This window comes from Bufo bufo, chromosome 6, assembly GCF_905171765.1.
Source record: "Bufo bufo chromosome 6, aBufBuf1.1, whole genome shotgun sequence".
Lineage (NCBI taxonomy): Eukaryota > Metazoa > Chordata > Amphibia > Anura > Bufonidae > Bufo > Bufo bufo.
Genome location: NC_053394.1, coordinates 339,436,416 through 339,452,562, shown reverse-complemented (window position 1 = coordinate 339,452,562; position 16,147 = coordinate 339,436,416). Strand labels below are relative to the sequence as shown.

Here is a 16,147-nt window from a genome sequence, read left to right as displayed (position 1 = left end):
CTATAGGGGCCCTATAATAGGTACTTGTGTGGCTGGCACCTATGGGTACTGTGCTCTGTAGCTGGCACATTATGGGGCATCTGTAATTGGTATACACAGCTATAGGGGCCCTATAATGGGTACTTGTGTGGCAGGCACCTAGGGGCACTGCGCAGTGTAGTGTATCTGTGGAGTGTGCCCCTCTTGTTGGAAGGTATTCCTTTACCCTGTATCCACGGGCACCCAGCCCCGCCATTCTGCCAGCCTGTACCCCTCCCCTTTACATCAGCCTCTCCTCGCCCCCTCCTCTCCTCTGTCATTCTACCAGTCACTGCCATTTCTCCCTCCTACATCCAGTACTTGTCGCACACGCCGCCGGCCCCTCCATACACGGGCGCTCGCATTGGGGTCCCCATGTCTCGCACCCTGTCTGGCTTGTTACTAGGTTACTGCATTTGCGATCTGTCCAAAAAGCCGGAAGGAAACCATGGCGACCATCAATCAAGCCCGTCTGCTGCCTCCGCGCATGCTCACTTTCGCAGACGTGCTCTTGGCGAGCCCAAAACAAAAATGGCGGCGCCCGTGGGACCGGTGCGCTTCTGGAAGCCGGGTAAGAGGGGTGATTGTAAAATAGGGCGCTAAAGGCTACCGCAGTGATGTGTCCTGGTGCTGGTATCAAACGGAGACGTGTGCTCAGCGGAACACCGTTGTTTTTAAGCAACAGAGCAGATAACGGTGGCCTGGCAGGCTCAAAACGGAACAGGCGCGTAGTATATGGTGTATTACATGGGCTGTTTGGTATCACTAGCGCACTGGACCTGTTGCCTAAAGCGACCAATAAGTATCCAGCTTTCATTTCTCCAGTGCAGGTTGCATAAAAAAAAGAAACGTTGTGATTGGCCGCTGCTGTATTACCATAGGGGGCCTGGGGAAAATGAGGTTACTGTCTTGTACCCCAAGTCACAGGCTGTACTGTACTCTAGAGCTGCATTCACAGTTCAGCAGGCTTTATAGTGAGCTAAGACATGGCATGCCTCCATAGACTTCAGTTGAAAGGATTCTCCGTTGTCCGGGAGTCTGTGACCAGGGGTCAGTTCAGCCATGTTCTGTCACTAGGTGAAGGCCCCAGAGGCAAGACCCTTAGGACCAAGCTCTGGGACCCCCTCAGAATAAAGGGGCACCTCTCTTCTCATGATAGATAAGTGTCTGACTGCGGGGGTCCCACGTGCCTTGTTTGGAGTGATGTGCACCGCTTCTAAGTCTAAGGCCTCATGCACATGGCCGTTGTTTGGGTCCGCATCGGCTCGGATGCGGACCCATTCACTTCAATGGGGCCGCAAAAGATGCGGACAGCACTCTGTGTGCTGTCCGCATCCGTTGTTCCGTTCCGCGGCCCCGCAAAAAAAATATAACATGTCCTATACTTGTTCGCGCTTTGAGGACAGGAATAGGCATTTATATTGAAGGCTGTCCGTGCCGTTCCGCAAATTGCGGAACACGCACGGACACCGATTTGCGGACCGCAAAACACACCACGGTCGTGTGCATGCGGCCTAACATACACATTCAATAAGTGCTGACAACCATCTCTCCCCCATACACACCCATAATTGAGCGTATGTGTTGTCACTAGGGAGAGAATGGAAAGCTGAGAGCACGAAAGGATCGGATGAAAATAGTCCCTTTGCCCGATCTTTCTCTCCCCCCTATGTCATCTGCCGGGGTAGAATTAGGAGCTCCGCATACACAGACTGTTGGCTGAACCTGCTGGGGGGATATTAGGCAACAGTGCAAAGATATTGATGACCTATCCTCAGGGTAGGTCATCAATATCAGATTGGTGGGGGTCCGACTCCAGGCGACGATCAGCGGTGTAGTGACACTTTGTATTTTTAGTTTTTTTGTAAATGAGAATGTTTGGCCAGTAATAAAATAAGTTGCACGGAGTAGATTTCAGTTCTGGCGCACAAACAGCGGAGGATGAGACACATTTATTAAGAGGCGTGCATGAGCCCCCATGCATTCCAATAGGAGATCCGAAAATAGCCAAGTGGCACTCTTAGCTATTTTCGGAAGTCCCGTTTCAATGAATAAGAGGCGCACTGCACTTGCGCTCCATTCACTTCTATGGGGCTGACGGAAATAGCTGAGCCAGCACTCGGCTATTTACGGCGCTCCCATAGGAATGAGTGGAGGGCGGCCGCGGTGTTCCCTCTGGGACTTTGCTGGCTTCATTCTAAGTATAGGTGCAGGTCCCAGAGGTGAGACATATCCAACTGATATACCCCGAGATGGTACAACCCCTTTAATGTTGATTGATGGGAGTCCGCACCTCTGCTGATCAGCTGTTTGAAGAGGTTGCGGTGCTCCGGTGACCGCTGCGGCCTCTTCCTGGGCCTGCAGTTCCAAGCACTGCCACTAGACAATGTACAGCGCTGTGCTTGGGATACTTTAAGGAGGCTGCAGCTCTTACCAGAGTGCCATGGCCTCTTCAAACAGCTGTCTAGCAGTTGGACCCCTACCTATCGGATATTGGTGACCCATCCTGAGGATAGAACACCCCCTTTAATTGTCTAAAGGGTTATTCCCATGTTATAAAGTAAGGGCATATGCGGGGGGCTTACCAATCCTGAGAATGAAGGGTCTGCAGCCTCGGTGCACCATTCCAGAGCTCCTGACCATCTTGATGTGCTGAGGACTTCAGCCCACCACTTTCACATCAGTAGGGCCAGTCTGCACGGCCGGGTGGCTAGGAGCAGTTCTTGTACAAGGACGTCTGTAATGATCTGTGTGTTGTAGGTACTGAAGGCCCAGGAGCAAGCCTTGCGGAGGAGAGGCCGAGCAATGCCGAGGTGTCATCCGTCATCTATAACCCACATGCTTCCCTTTCCATTGAACAGCAGAGGCAGAAATTGCCTGTATTTAAGGTACCTTAGGGTCATGGGATGCTTCCTGGACCGTTCATATGGTCCTAAGATGTCTCACACATGTCTTGTCTTTACCTTCACAGCTCAGAAATCACATCCTTTACCTGGTGGAAAATTACCAAACTGTGGTGATTATTGGAGAAACTGGATGCGGGAAAAGCACACAAATACCACAGGTAATTCAGCAACTGGAGCCCAAGGGCGAGCCAGCATATTGACCCTGGATGGGATCTTTAAAGGGAACCTGTCACCGGGATTTTGTGTATAGAGCTGAGGACATGGGTTACTAGATGGCCGCTAGCACATCCGCAATATCCAGTCCCCATAGCTCTGTGTGCTTTTATTGTGTAAAAAAAACCGATTTGATACATATGGAAATTAACCTGAGATGAGTCCTGTCCCTGACTCATCTCACGTACAGGACTCATCTCAGGTTAATTTGCAGATGTATCAAACCGGGTTTTTTACACAATAAAAGCACACAGAGCTATGGGGACTGGGTACTGCGGATGTGCTAGCGGCCATCTAGCAACCCATGTCCTCAGCTCTATACACAAAATCCAGATGACAGGTTCCCTTTAAAGGGAACTACCAAAAGCTTTATACGAAAGTTCCTTTACTGCATTTTAAAGGGGTTGTCCTTTTAAAATAAAGATTATTTTACTCCCCACAAAATAGAACTATTTTTCGAGTGAAATAGTTTAGAAAATTGTGCATCTTGTTACTGCGCCCCATGCTGTTCTTTTGATTCCCTTTCAGAACTTCCACCAGACATGTAAGAGCTTGTGGTCACGCACATATGACTGCCAACAGTCCTAGATCCAGTGGAACAGTCCCAGATTTCAGACGCTGTTCTGGGAAGCCTGCCTCCCGATTTCAACTGTGTCTGCATTGTAAGGATGCAGATACAGGTGAATACAATGGTGACGCAGGGTGCTCTCTGGTACCTGCTTCCCCATTCGTCCTATAAACCCTACGTTGGTGGCTTGGCACAAGCAGGCCCAGTGCATTGAAGTTATCACATCTGGCGCACCTAACCACCGACAGCGCAGACTGTAATAATTGATGTGTTCTGTTCGTCATGGGAATGGGGCTAGAGGACTATTTATTTGGTGGCTTGGCACAAGCAGGCCCAGTGCATTGAAGTTATCACATCTGGCGCACCGAACCACCGTCGGCACAGACTGTAATAAGTGATGTGTTTTGTTCGAGAATGGGGCTAGGGGACTATTTATTAGAGGCACTAATGGGGCATCTGGGGAGACAATAAGGCCCCTTTCACACGAGCGAGTTTTCCGCGCGGGTGCAATGCGTGATGTGAACGCATAGCACCCGCACTGAATCCTGACCCATTCATTTCAATGGGTCTGTGTGCATGAGCGTTGTTTTTCACGCATCAGTTCTGCGTTGCGTGAAAATCGCAGCATGTTCTGTATTCTGCGTTTTTCCCGTAGCCCTGGCCCCATAGAAGTGAATGGGGCTGCGTGAAAAACGCATTGCATCTGCAAGCAAGTGCAGGTACGATGCGTTTTTCACTGATGGTTGCTAAGAGATGTTTGTAAGCCTTCAGTTTTTTATCACGCGCGTGAAAAACGCATCAAAACGCATTGCGCCCGCGTGGAAAAAAACTGAACAACTAAACTCAATCGCAGACAAAACTGACTGAACTTGCTTGCAAAATAGTGCGAGTTTCACTGAATGCACCCTGAATGCATCCGGACCTAATCCGTCACGCTCGAGTGAAAGAGGCCTTAGGGGACATTGTACTGCATGGGTTCACTACCAGGGCATCACTAGGCTTCTAATTCCGTGTGGAGGATCTCTAAGGGGGCTTACTGGGTGGGGTGCACTGTCACTGTTATTTGTTTATTTTTAAGTGTAGGGACAGGGATGTTAAACATTTTTGTCATATACTTTATTAAGGAATTGTGTTTCTTTCTAGTAGAAAACAGGATGTAAAAAGACTTCTTAGCAGATCTCTGAGCACTGCTAAGGAGAGGCTGTCTTCAGTCTTCTGTTCTACCGAGCACTGAAGACACCTGTGTGTGACATACAGAGGCTTCCAGCCGGACTCTTGTGACTACCCCAGTCCCTGACTATGTACATGAGCGCTAGCAGTCGCTGTCCATCACCCTGTCTATCTGACTTGTTACACACAGGCGTCTTCAGCGCTCAGTAGAACTGAAGACAGATTCTCCCTGGCAATGCTCAGGCAGTTTCTCTAAGAAGACTCTTTACACCCTGTTTTCTAGTGCAAAGAAACATCTTTCCCTGATAAAGTATATAAAAAAATGTTTAAAGTGCACTTAAATCTTTCTATGTACTTTATTAAAACTTATTGTAAATGCGATAAAATAATTTTTCTAATACATTTTTTTTTTATGTTCTCCCAGCAAAATAGGCATAGGAGGTTCAGATGGCTGTAGCACTTTGCAGTCGTACTGCCATACACTGCTGACATGTCAGTGGTATATGGAATTCCACTGTGGGGCGGGCACAGACAGGAGCAGCGATGTACCATGAGAGCTTCTGCCTGCGCTCGCTTCCCCTGCTAAAAACCTTACATACCACATGGGTACAGGCTTTTAGCAGTGTGGAGTAAGCACAAGCAAGCTCGCATAGCCCATGACTTAACACGCGGCACGCATTGTAAATCTGCAGCGTGTCAATATATGCTGCAAAATGTAATCCTTTGCAATGCAGAGGGTCAAATTGCCAGCAGGACCACAGCCAAATATGTGGCAAAAGCCGCAACTAAATAAGCCACGTGTGTCTTATAAATCTCTCCCATAAGTCTATAACAGGTAAATCCTCTTGCCTTTTCATGAATGTTTGTCCTGTGATGCAGTACCTGACAGAAGCTGGATGGACGGCAGAAGGAAGAGTCGTCGGCGTGACCCAGCCTCGCAGGGTGGCAGCAGTTTCGGTAAGCTCCAAGAAAATCATTTGGTCACTGTGCTTAGTGCAGGAGACCGTCATATAGGTGAATACTGGATAGAAGTTTGCTCCAAAAACGGTATTATTTCTACAAACTGGCAACTTCTGACTCCGTGATGACTACTGCATGAGTGTGGTTATACTGCTGGAACAATTGGGATGTGACGTGAATAGGAGCAGCTCCCTCCACTACACAGGGGACGGAGATGTGTAGTCCTCGCTCTGGAGAAACTCTAAAACAGCTGATCGATAAGCCATCGATATCTGAATGGCGGGGGTCCGACAGTCCGCACCCCGTCGATCAGCTGTTCTGCACTGGAAGTTGGATCAGGACCTACACAGCTCTGTCTGTAGTGAATCCCACTGATGGGAATGACAGCAACAGTGCAGTAACCAGCCCCTTCCGTTGTACCGTAGTTACTGCGCCCGAGCTACTCTGAAACAGCTGATCGGCGTGGGTGCGGGATGCCGATCAGATATTGATAGCCTTTTCTGAGCATAGGCCATCAATGGTAAAACCCACTTAACGGTGCAACAATTGCTTATTTTTTTTATAGAAATATTTTTATACATTTTTATATATATTTTTTTTAAATATTTTAATACTTTTGCACAATAAAAAACACGTTTTAAACAAAATCTTTAGTTATTTTGTTGCTATATTTTATTTCTGGATTATATTTTATTTGGTACCATGTTGGGGTGCTACTATTTTGGGAGGTGTACTGTAGCTACAGTGTCACATCTGCTGCAGATGTTGAGAAGGAGATAACGTGGGGCTGGTTTTGATTTCTGCAATTCATAAGTACAGGGATGTAGAGAATAAATCCAGCTGAGCGAAGCCACTGACTTCATCCAGCTCAATCTCTCCCTGCAGAGGTGATCGCCGAGACAAGGGAGCACTTAGTAGCTCCTGCTGCATCAGTCTCTTAGCCAGTCCAGTGCAGAAAGTCACATATAACAGCCAGCAGTATACATGGTCCTGGGTGCTGGTACCAGCTCGGCACTTTCGCTTGATGTGAATTGTTTGCGGCAAAGTAGGACCAAAGATCTTTTTGTGCAAATTTTCAAGTGGCACTGTACTTTCTTTAAACTTTTGATATGTTATAGGGACATCTGTGGGGGTCTGAGCGCTGAGTACATTCTGTCCCCTCACTGCAGGACTAGGATGTGAGACAGACTCGATAGAAAGTATACGGGCCCATTTTGTGCAGCGAGGACACACACTTCTCTCCCTTCGTTCTAGAGATCGGTGGGGATCTAAACATTTGATATGTCCCTATAACATGTAAAAAGTTTAATAAAAGTACAAAGCCACTTTAAAGCAAAATGTGACTCTGATATCGGTCTAGGTGGCAGGGAGAGTGGCAGAAGAACGCGGAGCCCTGCTTGGACATGAAGTTGGCTACTGTATAAGATTTGACGATTGTACTGACCCTCAAACCACACGTATCAAGGTAAGATCACAAGAGCACCTGCTTCCCTCCAATGATCTTATAACTAGTGGTCTGACTTCTAGAGCCCCTAGTAATCATGTTTTATCAGCTAGCACAGCCACAGTAAGGCCCCTTTCAGACGAACTTGTCCGAGTCAGCAGCGAGGCACTCGCCTGAACTTCCAGCACTGCCGGGGTCGCATAGCATTCTATTGATTTATGATGCTATGTAACCCTTACAGTTCTGGCATGTATTGGATAACACTGACAGCGTTAGGTCGGTGTTATCCAATACATGCCAGAACTGTAAGGGTTACATAGCATCATAAATCAATATAATGCTATGCGACCCCGGCAGTGCTGGAAGTTCAGGACGGGAGCTGCGCTGCAAGTCCACAGCGAGAGACTCGCTTGTCTGAAAGGGGCCTAAATGTGATGCTGAACCCTAAAACTAAGTAATCATGGAATACATAGTCCCGCTGATCCTCCACATAAAGACCCTCTCTGGCTAGTAGAGGGATGTATCCCAACCTCTCTCCGTGGCATTCATGAGACCTCTTAGGGCACATGGACAGCCCATAAATGTAGTGTTAACGTCACTTGCTGCTTTCTTATGACTTGCTTATGTCTCCTGATCAGCCTTCTGTATAGCTGTGTCTGTTGTGTGCTTGGTCCAACAGTTTCTGACCGATGGTATGCTGGTCCGAGAAATGATGTCGGATCCACTGCTCACCAGATACAGGTAGGTTCTGCTGATAATATAAGGACAGCTTATCTATAATATTAAGTTCTGCTTACCGCGCTCTGGCAAGGGCAGAAATACACTGCATCTTACTTAAAACCTGTTTTATCTGTACTGGTTCCAGTTAGACTTTAGGCTTTCTTGTCTCAGCAGGAGCAGCATAACCCTGTCTTCTCTTGCAGTGTACTGATGTTGGATGAGGCCCATGAACGGACACTGTACACTGACATCGCTATTGGCCTTCTGAAAAAGGTGGGCAAACATCATAGTGTGATTTCTCCTGTATTTTACCTTTGGCTTCTGATTCGTACACATCCGTAGTTGAATGACGGCAGCCCTCTATAGGACAGTATTAAAGGGGTATTCCCATCGCCGACAATGGGGGCATATTGCTAGGATATGCCCCATTGTCTGATGGGTGCGGGTCACCTACGCTGAGAACATACCAGGCAGAATGGTGGCCGGCCACCTCCAAGCGCTCTCCCCATACAAGTGAATGGGAGCGCACTGCACTTGCACGGCCGCCGCTCCCATTCATTTCTACGGGGCTGACGGCGACCCCATAAAAATGAATAGAGGGCGGCTGCGCTTACGCAGTGCGCCCTCTGCCACTTTCCGTTCTCAGTCCCAGAGGTGGGACCCGCACATATCAGACAATGGGGCCATATCCTATTGATATGCCCCCATTGTCTGTTAAGGGAATACCCCTTTAAATGCCATTATTTTGGACCTCCATAGGTTTTTGGGGGCGAGGCAAAGTAGATTCCTATTTAGCATTAGAGTGTGATGCTTTTGTTGGGGTAACCCCCATAAAACGTCTTCTGACATGTCATTGCGTCCTACCATATGGAGCATTGGTGGTGTTCTATGAGCCAAGACCTTCTCCGATCCGTGTCTGAGATCCCCCCCCCCCCCCCCCACCACTGAGTTATGTTGATAGCTCTGAAATCAATATGACTGTAATGCCCATTATCTTATAGCGATCTGAAACAAAGAACGTGATGTGACCTCATCACGTTCGACGCCTACTGGGCGGTCTATTTAAATGTGTTTCATGTAGCAATTCATTATGCTTGACAAAGGCTCACACCTGAGCCGAAACACGTGTCGCATCAGCGCTGTTTCCTCCATGCTTCAATAAAGCCACAGATTTGTTCATCAGTGAAGTGCCGGTCCTTTGTTTCATATTGTGAGTGGGCTTTCATACCCTGGACACGGGCACCACGACTCTGCCAGAGGAGTGCCGACCGTCTTCAATTTTTGTATCCTATAGCGATCAGTGGGAGTCTCAGTTTATAACTCCCATTATTGACATTAGGACTGTTTCCTATAGTACATTCTAAATGTTGGTGTTCTTTCCCGAATTTGCAGATTCAAAAGAAACGAGGAGACCTGAGACTGATTGTGGCCTCGGCAACACTGGACGCAGAGGTAAATGATAAGACCAACTTGTCAAGAATATGTGATATATCTCCTATCTTGTTGGTTTCCACGTATATCACCGCTGGGTTTATCCACACAGAAATTCAAGGCTTTCTTCAACCAGAATGACACTAGTGACCCCAGCAGAGACACATGCGCTATCTTAACTGTGGAGGGAAGGACGTTCCCAGTTGACATTTTCTATACACAGAGGTGAGAATCTTTACCTTTTTTCATAAAGACTGATCTTTTTATAGAGATCAGATTGTATTTCCTTATTTTGTGTCATAGTGTAACCTCTTCAGGCCACCAGGCATAACCGTATGCCTCATTGCCTCAGGTGTGTATGGAGTGGGCTCTCGGGCTCACTCCATCCATGGCAAGTATCACTTGTATTATACAGAGACCTGCCAGCAGTGGCTGGGGTAGGAAACAGATTCCGTCAATTTAACCCCTCAGATGCTACCTTCAATAGTGAAATCATCTGAGAGGTTGGCTAGAGGGATGGGGCTCCCTGAGTCCTTCATTCAGACGACAGTAGTGATCTGCAAGACACAGATGCCAGCCCGTGTGCGTTCTGCTATTTGTGGACCGCACTATCATAGAAAATGCCTATTCTTGTCCGCAATTGTGGACAAAAATAGGACATGGTCTATCTTTTTTTGCGGGGCCACGGATCGGAACTACAGATGGTGTGCTGTCCGCATCTTTTGGGGCCCCATTGAAATGAATGGGTCTGTACTTGTTCCTCAAAATTGCGGAATGGGTGCGGAACCGTTTATATGGCTGTGTGAATGGGCCCTTAATTGGAGCCCCGAGAGAGTAACCGCGGGGCTCCGATAGGTTGCCGTGGCAGGGCTTAATAGGAAGCTTGTCAACATCTCATATTCTGCAGTAGTGCACTGTTGCAGTCTGTGGTATAAGGTCCTAGACTCTAAGGGAACTAAAGGTTAAAGGAACTTAACCTGTATAGCTTGGAAGAAAGAAGAGACAGAGGGGATATGATAGAAACTTTTAAATACATAAAGGGAATCAACTCGGTAAAGGAAGAGAGCATATTTAAAAGAAGAAAAACTGCTACAAGAGGACATAGTTTTAAATTAGAGGGGCAAAGGTTTAAAAGTAATATTAGGAAGTATTACTTTACTGAGAGAGTAGTGGATGCATGGAATAGCCTTCCTGCAGAAGTGGTAGCTGCAAATACAGTGAAGGAGTTTAAGCATGCATGGGATAGGCATAAGGCCATCCTTCATATAAGATAGGGCCAAGGGCTATCCATAGTACTCAGTATATTGGGCAGACTAGATGGGCCAAATGGTTCTTATCTGCTGACACATTCTATGTTTCTAAGGTAAGTAAAGTAAAAAATAATAAATTCACTCCTTTTCCCAATTTTACATATAGAAATGAACAATAAAAATTAACCTAATTCATGTCTCACATAATTCATTTTGCTGCTTTTTAGTTACCTAGCCCCCCCCCCCCAAAAAAAAACAACAACAAATGAATAAAAAGTGATCAAAAGGTGTCACGTAGCGCAAAATGGTACCAATAAAAACTGCAACTTGCTCACAAAAAGTCCTCACACGAGTCTCTAAACGGAAACATAATAAAGTTACAACTGTCAGAATATGGCAATGCAAAGAATTAAACATTTTTTGAAAGTAGTAAAACATTAAAAAGTATATAAATTTATTGTAGTGTTGCTTTATTTGTACCGCATAATAAGGCCGTCTTGTCCGTTTTACCGCATAGAGAACGCTGTAAAAAACCAAACCATTGGAAGAATTGAATTATAATTTTTTTTGTCGGTTTCGCCTCGGTTTTTCTCATCTTCCAGTATGAGATATGGTACATTAAATGGTGCCATTAATAATATAACTTGTCCTGCAAAAATTAAGCCTCAATGTGGCTATATGAATGAGACATTAAAATGGTTATGGCTCTCCTGGAAGGTGGGAAGACGAAAACAAATCTGCAAAAAATGAATATTGGCTGCGTCCTTAGGGGTTAAATGGGTTTTATCATATCAGACATTGGTAGCATATGCCACCAATGTCAGATGGGTTCAGGTCCCGCTTCTGGGAACTGCACCGATCTTGAAACAGACCCCTGAAAGTGGAGGATAGAACACAGCAAAAATAGCTGAGCAAGCGCCCCTGGCTGTTTTTGGAAATCCCATAGAACTGAACGGAGAGCGCACGGAGCAAGCGTGGCCACCACTGTATTCACTTTAATGGGAGTGCTGGAGATAACCAAGCCAGCGCTCAGCTATTTTTTTGGAACTCCCATAGAAATTTATGGAGGGTTTCCTTCTCATGCGTGGCTGGCCTCTGTTCACTTCGGGGTCCCGTTTTGGAGATAATAGCTGGTCCCAGACGTGGCACCTGCACCTATCTGACATTGATGGCATATCCTAGCAATATGCCATCAAAGTCTGAGGTGAGACAATCTCTTTAACCGTCTCCTCTTCTATGTTTTTGGGTTATACTCTTCTTCCAGCCCTGTTCCGGATTACATGAAGTCTACAGTGCAGACAGTCATGAAGATCCACCAGAGTGACTTGGAGGGTGACGTTCTTGCTTTCCTTACAGGCCAGGTACTGAGAAATACATGACGAGAAAATAAAATTTGAATAATATCACTGTACAATAGGATTTATTTTTCTTTAGTTTCTCTACATTTTAGGTGCAGATGGTTTGTTTTATGTATTTAGAATCCTAAATGGAGCAATTGAACGGAAGAGGGCAATACTGTAGGCAGGACCTCGGAGGCCCGACATGCTTAAGAATATGTGCACCAGTTGGCGTACATTTCATTTACTGATGGCCTTCCAAGGATGTGCCAATATTATGAAGAGGTGTCTCTTAGTAATTTTGGCACATTATATGCCAACGAGGTTGCTTTTTAAGACTGCTGTCAGACACTCCAGTCTTAATAATTTCCCCTATGTTGCAAATATTGAGAGAGGTTTTCCCATCTTAGGCTCCATTCACACGTCCGCAAAATGGGTCCGCATCCTTTCCACAATTTTGCGGAACGGGTGCGGACCCATTCATTCTTTATGGGGACGGAATGGTTGCGGACAGCACACAGTGTGCTGTCTGCAGCCGCAATTGCGGAGCGCGGCCCCGATTTTGGGTCCGCAGCTCTGCAAAAAGATAGAGCATGTCCTATTCTTGTCCGCAGCTTGCAGACAAGAATAGGCATTTCAATGGGGGTGCCGGGCTGGTGTGTTGCGGACCCGCAATTTGTGGGTCCGCAACACACCACGGATGTGTGAATGTAGCCTTAGACATTTCTAGCATGACCATGGGACATCATCTGTGGGATCCCCACATTTCAGGAGAACGGATGTCCCCTAAATCCTTCCACCCAGGAGAGACAGTCTAAGGCGGCCGCATTCGGCTGGAGAATGATGAATACGTGGTAACGTATGTGCAACTCTCTCCATTTGTGACTTTGGAAGTTACAGAATGAGCTAACCACACAACATAAGCATGAATAGAGAGAGCCGCACCTCTCGCGTCATTCGGTGCTAGATTGTGTTTGCAGTCTTCCCTGGTCGAAAGTGGGTCAGAGGTGAGACCCTATTAAGTATACATTTATTTGAGGTTATACCAAACTTCTACTATGGGGCTAATATAACTAAATGGGGGCATATGGTTATGGGGTCATCGGAAGCTGGTAACCCCTTTAAATGGGTTTTTGGGACTTGAGTGAATGGAGCAGTGCTGCAGTACCAGGTTCAGCTACCACATCGTGTATGGAGCTTTCTACATGGGAATTGCCCTCCTGCGGTTGTAAAGCAGACACTGCAGACTGCCTCACCCCATTAAAAAAAAAATTAAGATACGAGGCAAGGTACAATTACATAATGGCCCCTCAAAAGCAATAAAATACATCGGCTGCACTGGGCAAATTCTCAGCACCTAAAACCAGAATGTGTAGCAGATCTTCATCTAATGCTCTTCATGTCCCATTACCAGGAAGAAGTGGAAAGTGTGGTGTCCATGTTGGTTGAGCAGGCCCGTAGTCTTGCTCGCTCAGGCATGAAGAAGCACCTACGCGTTCTCCCCATGTACGCTGGACTCCCTGCTTCAGAACAGATGAAGGTGTTTGAGAGAGCCCCCCACAGTGTTCGAAAGGTATGGCAGGTGGTGCCTGGTCTGAGGAAGGCTTGGCTTAGGTCTTCAAAAACCTACTTTATCTGACATATAATATTCTTTTCTCTTAGGTAGTTGTTGCCACGAACATTGCAGAGACATCCATCACTATAAACAGGATCACCTTTGTTGTAGACTGCGGTTTCGTTAAGCTGCGAGCATATGACCCCAAGCGTGCGGTGGAATCACTGGTTTTAGTTCCTGTTTCACAAGCATCAGCCAGTCAAAGAGCTGGACGCAGCGGGAGGAACCGGTCTGGACAATGCTATAGGTTATATACAGGTAAAGATAATTTGTATCTGTCCATAGAAAAGATCACCTGTGGTGCCTTTGCCGTCCATACCTTACTCATGTTTTTCCAATATTTGACATAATAGTGAAAGTTATGGCTGGGCGCCTCTGAATGTGGGTGATACACCCATAACAGAATTATCGATATGCTTCAGCCTGTATCATTAAAAGGCGCTCTGCCGCTGACGTCTGGTTACAAGCTTCTCCCCGCTTGAGGGAGTGGCCCGGCTCTGTAAACGAGACGTCAGAGCCTTTGGTGCCCGCCCCCTCTCTCGCTCTCCTCACACAGCCTCGGCGATTGTAAGCGATCGCGCATGCGCGATTCTTACCAGAGCCGTGGTGATAGATTGATTCGGCAGCAGGGTATGTGTCTGGCTCTTTCCCTCGCTTCCATGGGCCAGTTTACCGGTTTCCCTCCCGCGTCTGGGGATCGTTATTAGAGCCCTAGCCCCCTCAACAAGTCCAAATTACAAAAATATTCATGAGGGAGAGCATTGTTGTTATACACCCCCCTCAGCATGTACTTCAGCATGTAAACACAGCTATAACCGAACCATGAAAAGGTGTAAGTATGGGTTTCTCTCTTAAGAAATCAAGCTTAACTAATGTATATGTATGTCCTGATGAATTTTATGAGGTTTTAATTTTTTTCCTCATAACTCGGATAACCCCTTTAAGTGTTCGGTTTCCTTTCAGTGCCACTGCAGAATTTACCCCACATCAGCATTTATCACTTATCCACATGGGCAGATGATAAATGAATGCTTCCTGGGGCTGTGACCGCTGGGACCCCTGATCACAAGAATGGAGGTCACAATTTTCTTTGATCCGAGTGGAAGTGCACATGCGATCACCTTTCCATTCACTACTGCATGACTGCTAGTGACAGCCAAGCAGTGGTTAGTTCCAGGTAATGAGTGAGGCGGTGGTCACATATGCACGCCACCCTTCCATTCATATAGGGGGCTTGGTCCAACTCCTGTGAGCATTACCCAATGACCTGTCTGTGTAATGTAAAGGACAGAGAGAGGTCGTCCATGGTCCTTTGTTGCTTCCAGTGCATCTAAATGTCACTGGAAAGGGCGATTCATAATGAATCATCTGTGCAACAATATGCCTCAGGTTCATACAGAGCTAATCTGATTCATACCGCCCTATCACAAATGCATTTCACATGTGCCATAGCTAGGCGACATTCAAGCCACATACTGTACATTATAAGAATATTACATACAGTGTATTATTTCTCACAATACTTCAGCTGCTGCAGAACATCATTTTGAAGTGTAAGGGTACTTTCACACTTGCGTTAGAGGAATCCGGCAGTTCTGGACGTGGAAAACGTGTTCAAGCGGAAACCATTTGTTTCCGGATGCGGATCCGTTTGACAAATGCATTGAAATACCAGATCCTCTCTCCGGTGTCACCCGGAAAAACGGATCTAGTATTTCTTTTTTTCACATTTTTAATGCCGGATCCAGCACTAATACATTTCAATGGGAATTAATGCCGGATCCGGCATTCCGGTAAGTGTTCCGGAATTTTGGCCAGAGAAAATACTGCAGCATGCTGCGGTATTTTTTCCGGCCAAATACCGTAAGAGTGACTAAACTGAAGACATCCTGAAACATTCTGAACGGATTGCTTTCTATTTAGAATGCATTAGGATAAAACTGATCAGTTTTTTCCGGTACTGAGCCCCTAGGACGGAAGTCAGCGCTGGAAAACTTTAACGCAAGTGTAAAAGTACTCTAAGGCAGAGTCTGATTTGATATCAAGTGCCCACATCCTTTTCATAAATTAAACCTCTTGCATGGGGGGTGTATTATGATGTTCTTCAGCAGCTGGGGCACAAACATGTATAATACACACTGCAGCTACTGTAGAGCCTCTTTTTTTGGCGGAATTAAAAAAGCAAGGATGCCCCACGTGTCAGCTAGTCAATGGTGGCAGAGGAGAAGCGTGTGCTTCATCTCATCATACGCCTAGACATTCAGTAATGACACCGTATTCTGCCCACCTTTTGTTGTCTAATCCTCAGTGCTTCCATCACTCTCCCTCAGCCCTTCCCATAGAGCCTCAGGCGGCTGCATACAATCGCCAGATGCGTCGCACATGCCGGATCACGTCGCTCGCACCCCTCATACTTATAGGTGTGTCACTGCGGGCACTTTTCAAAAGTGAATACAATCAACCGTCTCTCCCGCCATAACAGCTGAATAATTCAAGTAATAACATCTCGACTCTG

The 16,147-nt window shown here is 46.5% G+C and overlaps 1 protein-coding gene across 1 annotated transcript in view; it reads left to right on the top strand.

Annotated features, from left to right (window-relative positions):
• The first annotated feature begins 498 nt into the window (after window positions 1-498).
• The window catches only part of DHX35 (DEAH-box helicase 35), a 42,478-nt gene continuing 26,829 nt past the window's right edge, over window positions 499-16,147 (top strand). Inside the window, exons 1-12 of the mRNA XM_040437599.1 lie at window positions 499-589; window positions 2,779-2,906; window positions 2,990-3,082; window positions 5,755-5,832; window positions 7,196-7,300; window positions 7,959-8,020; window positions 8,203-8,272; window positions 9,392-9,451; window positions 9,543-9,655; window positions 11,945-12,041; window positions 13,432-13,590; window positions 13,680-13,890. Of these exons, the coding sequence (XP_040293533.1) occupies window positions 550-589; window positions 2,779-2,906; window positions 2,990-3,082; window positions 5,755-5,832; window positions 7,196-7,300; window positions 7,959-8,020; window positions 8,203-8,272; window positions 9,392-9,451; window positions 9,543-9,655; window positions 11,945-12,041; window positions 13,432-13,590; window positions 13,680-13,890 (1,216 nt within the window). The 5' untranslated portion in view covers window positions 499-549. The remainder of the gene's footprint in view (window positions 590-2,778; window positions 2,907-2,989; window positions 3,083-5,754; window positions 5,833-7,195; window positions 7,301-7,958; window positions 8,021-8,202; window positions 8,273-9,391; window positions 9,452-9,542; window positions 9,656-11,944; window positions 12,042-13,431; window positions 13,591-13,679; window positions 13,891-16,147) is intronic.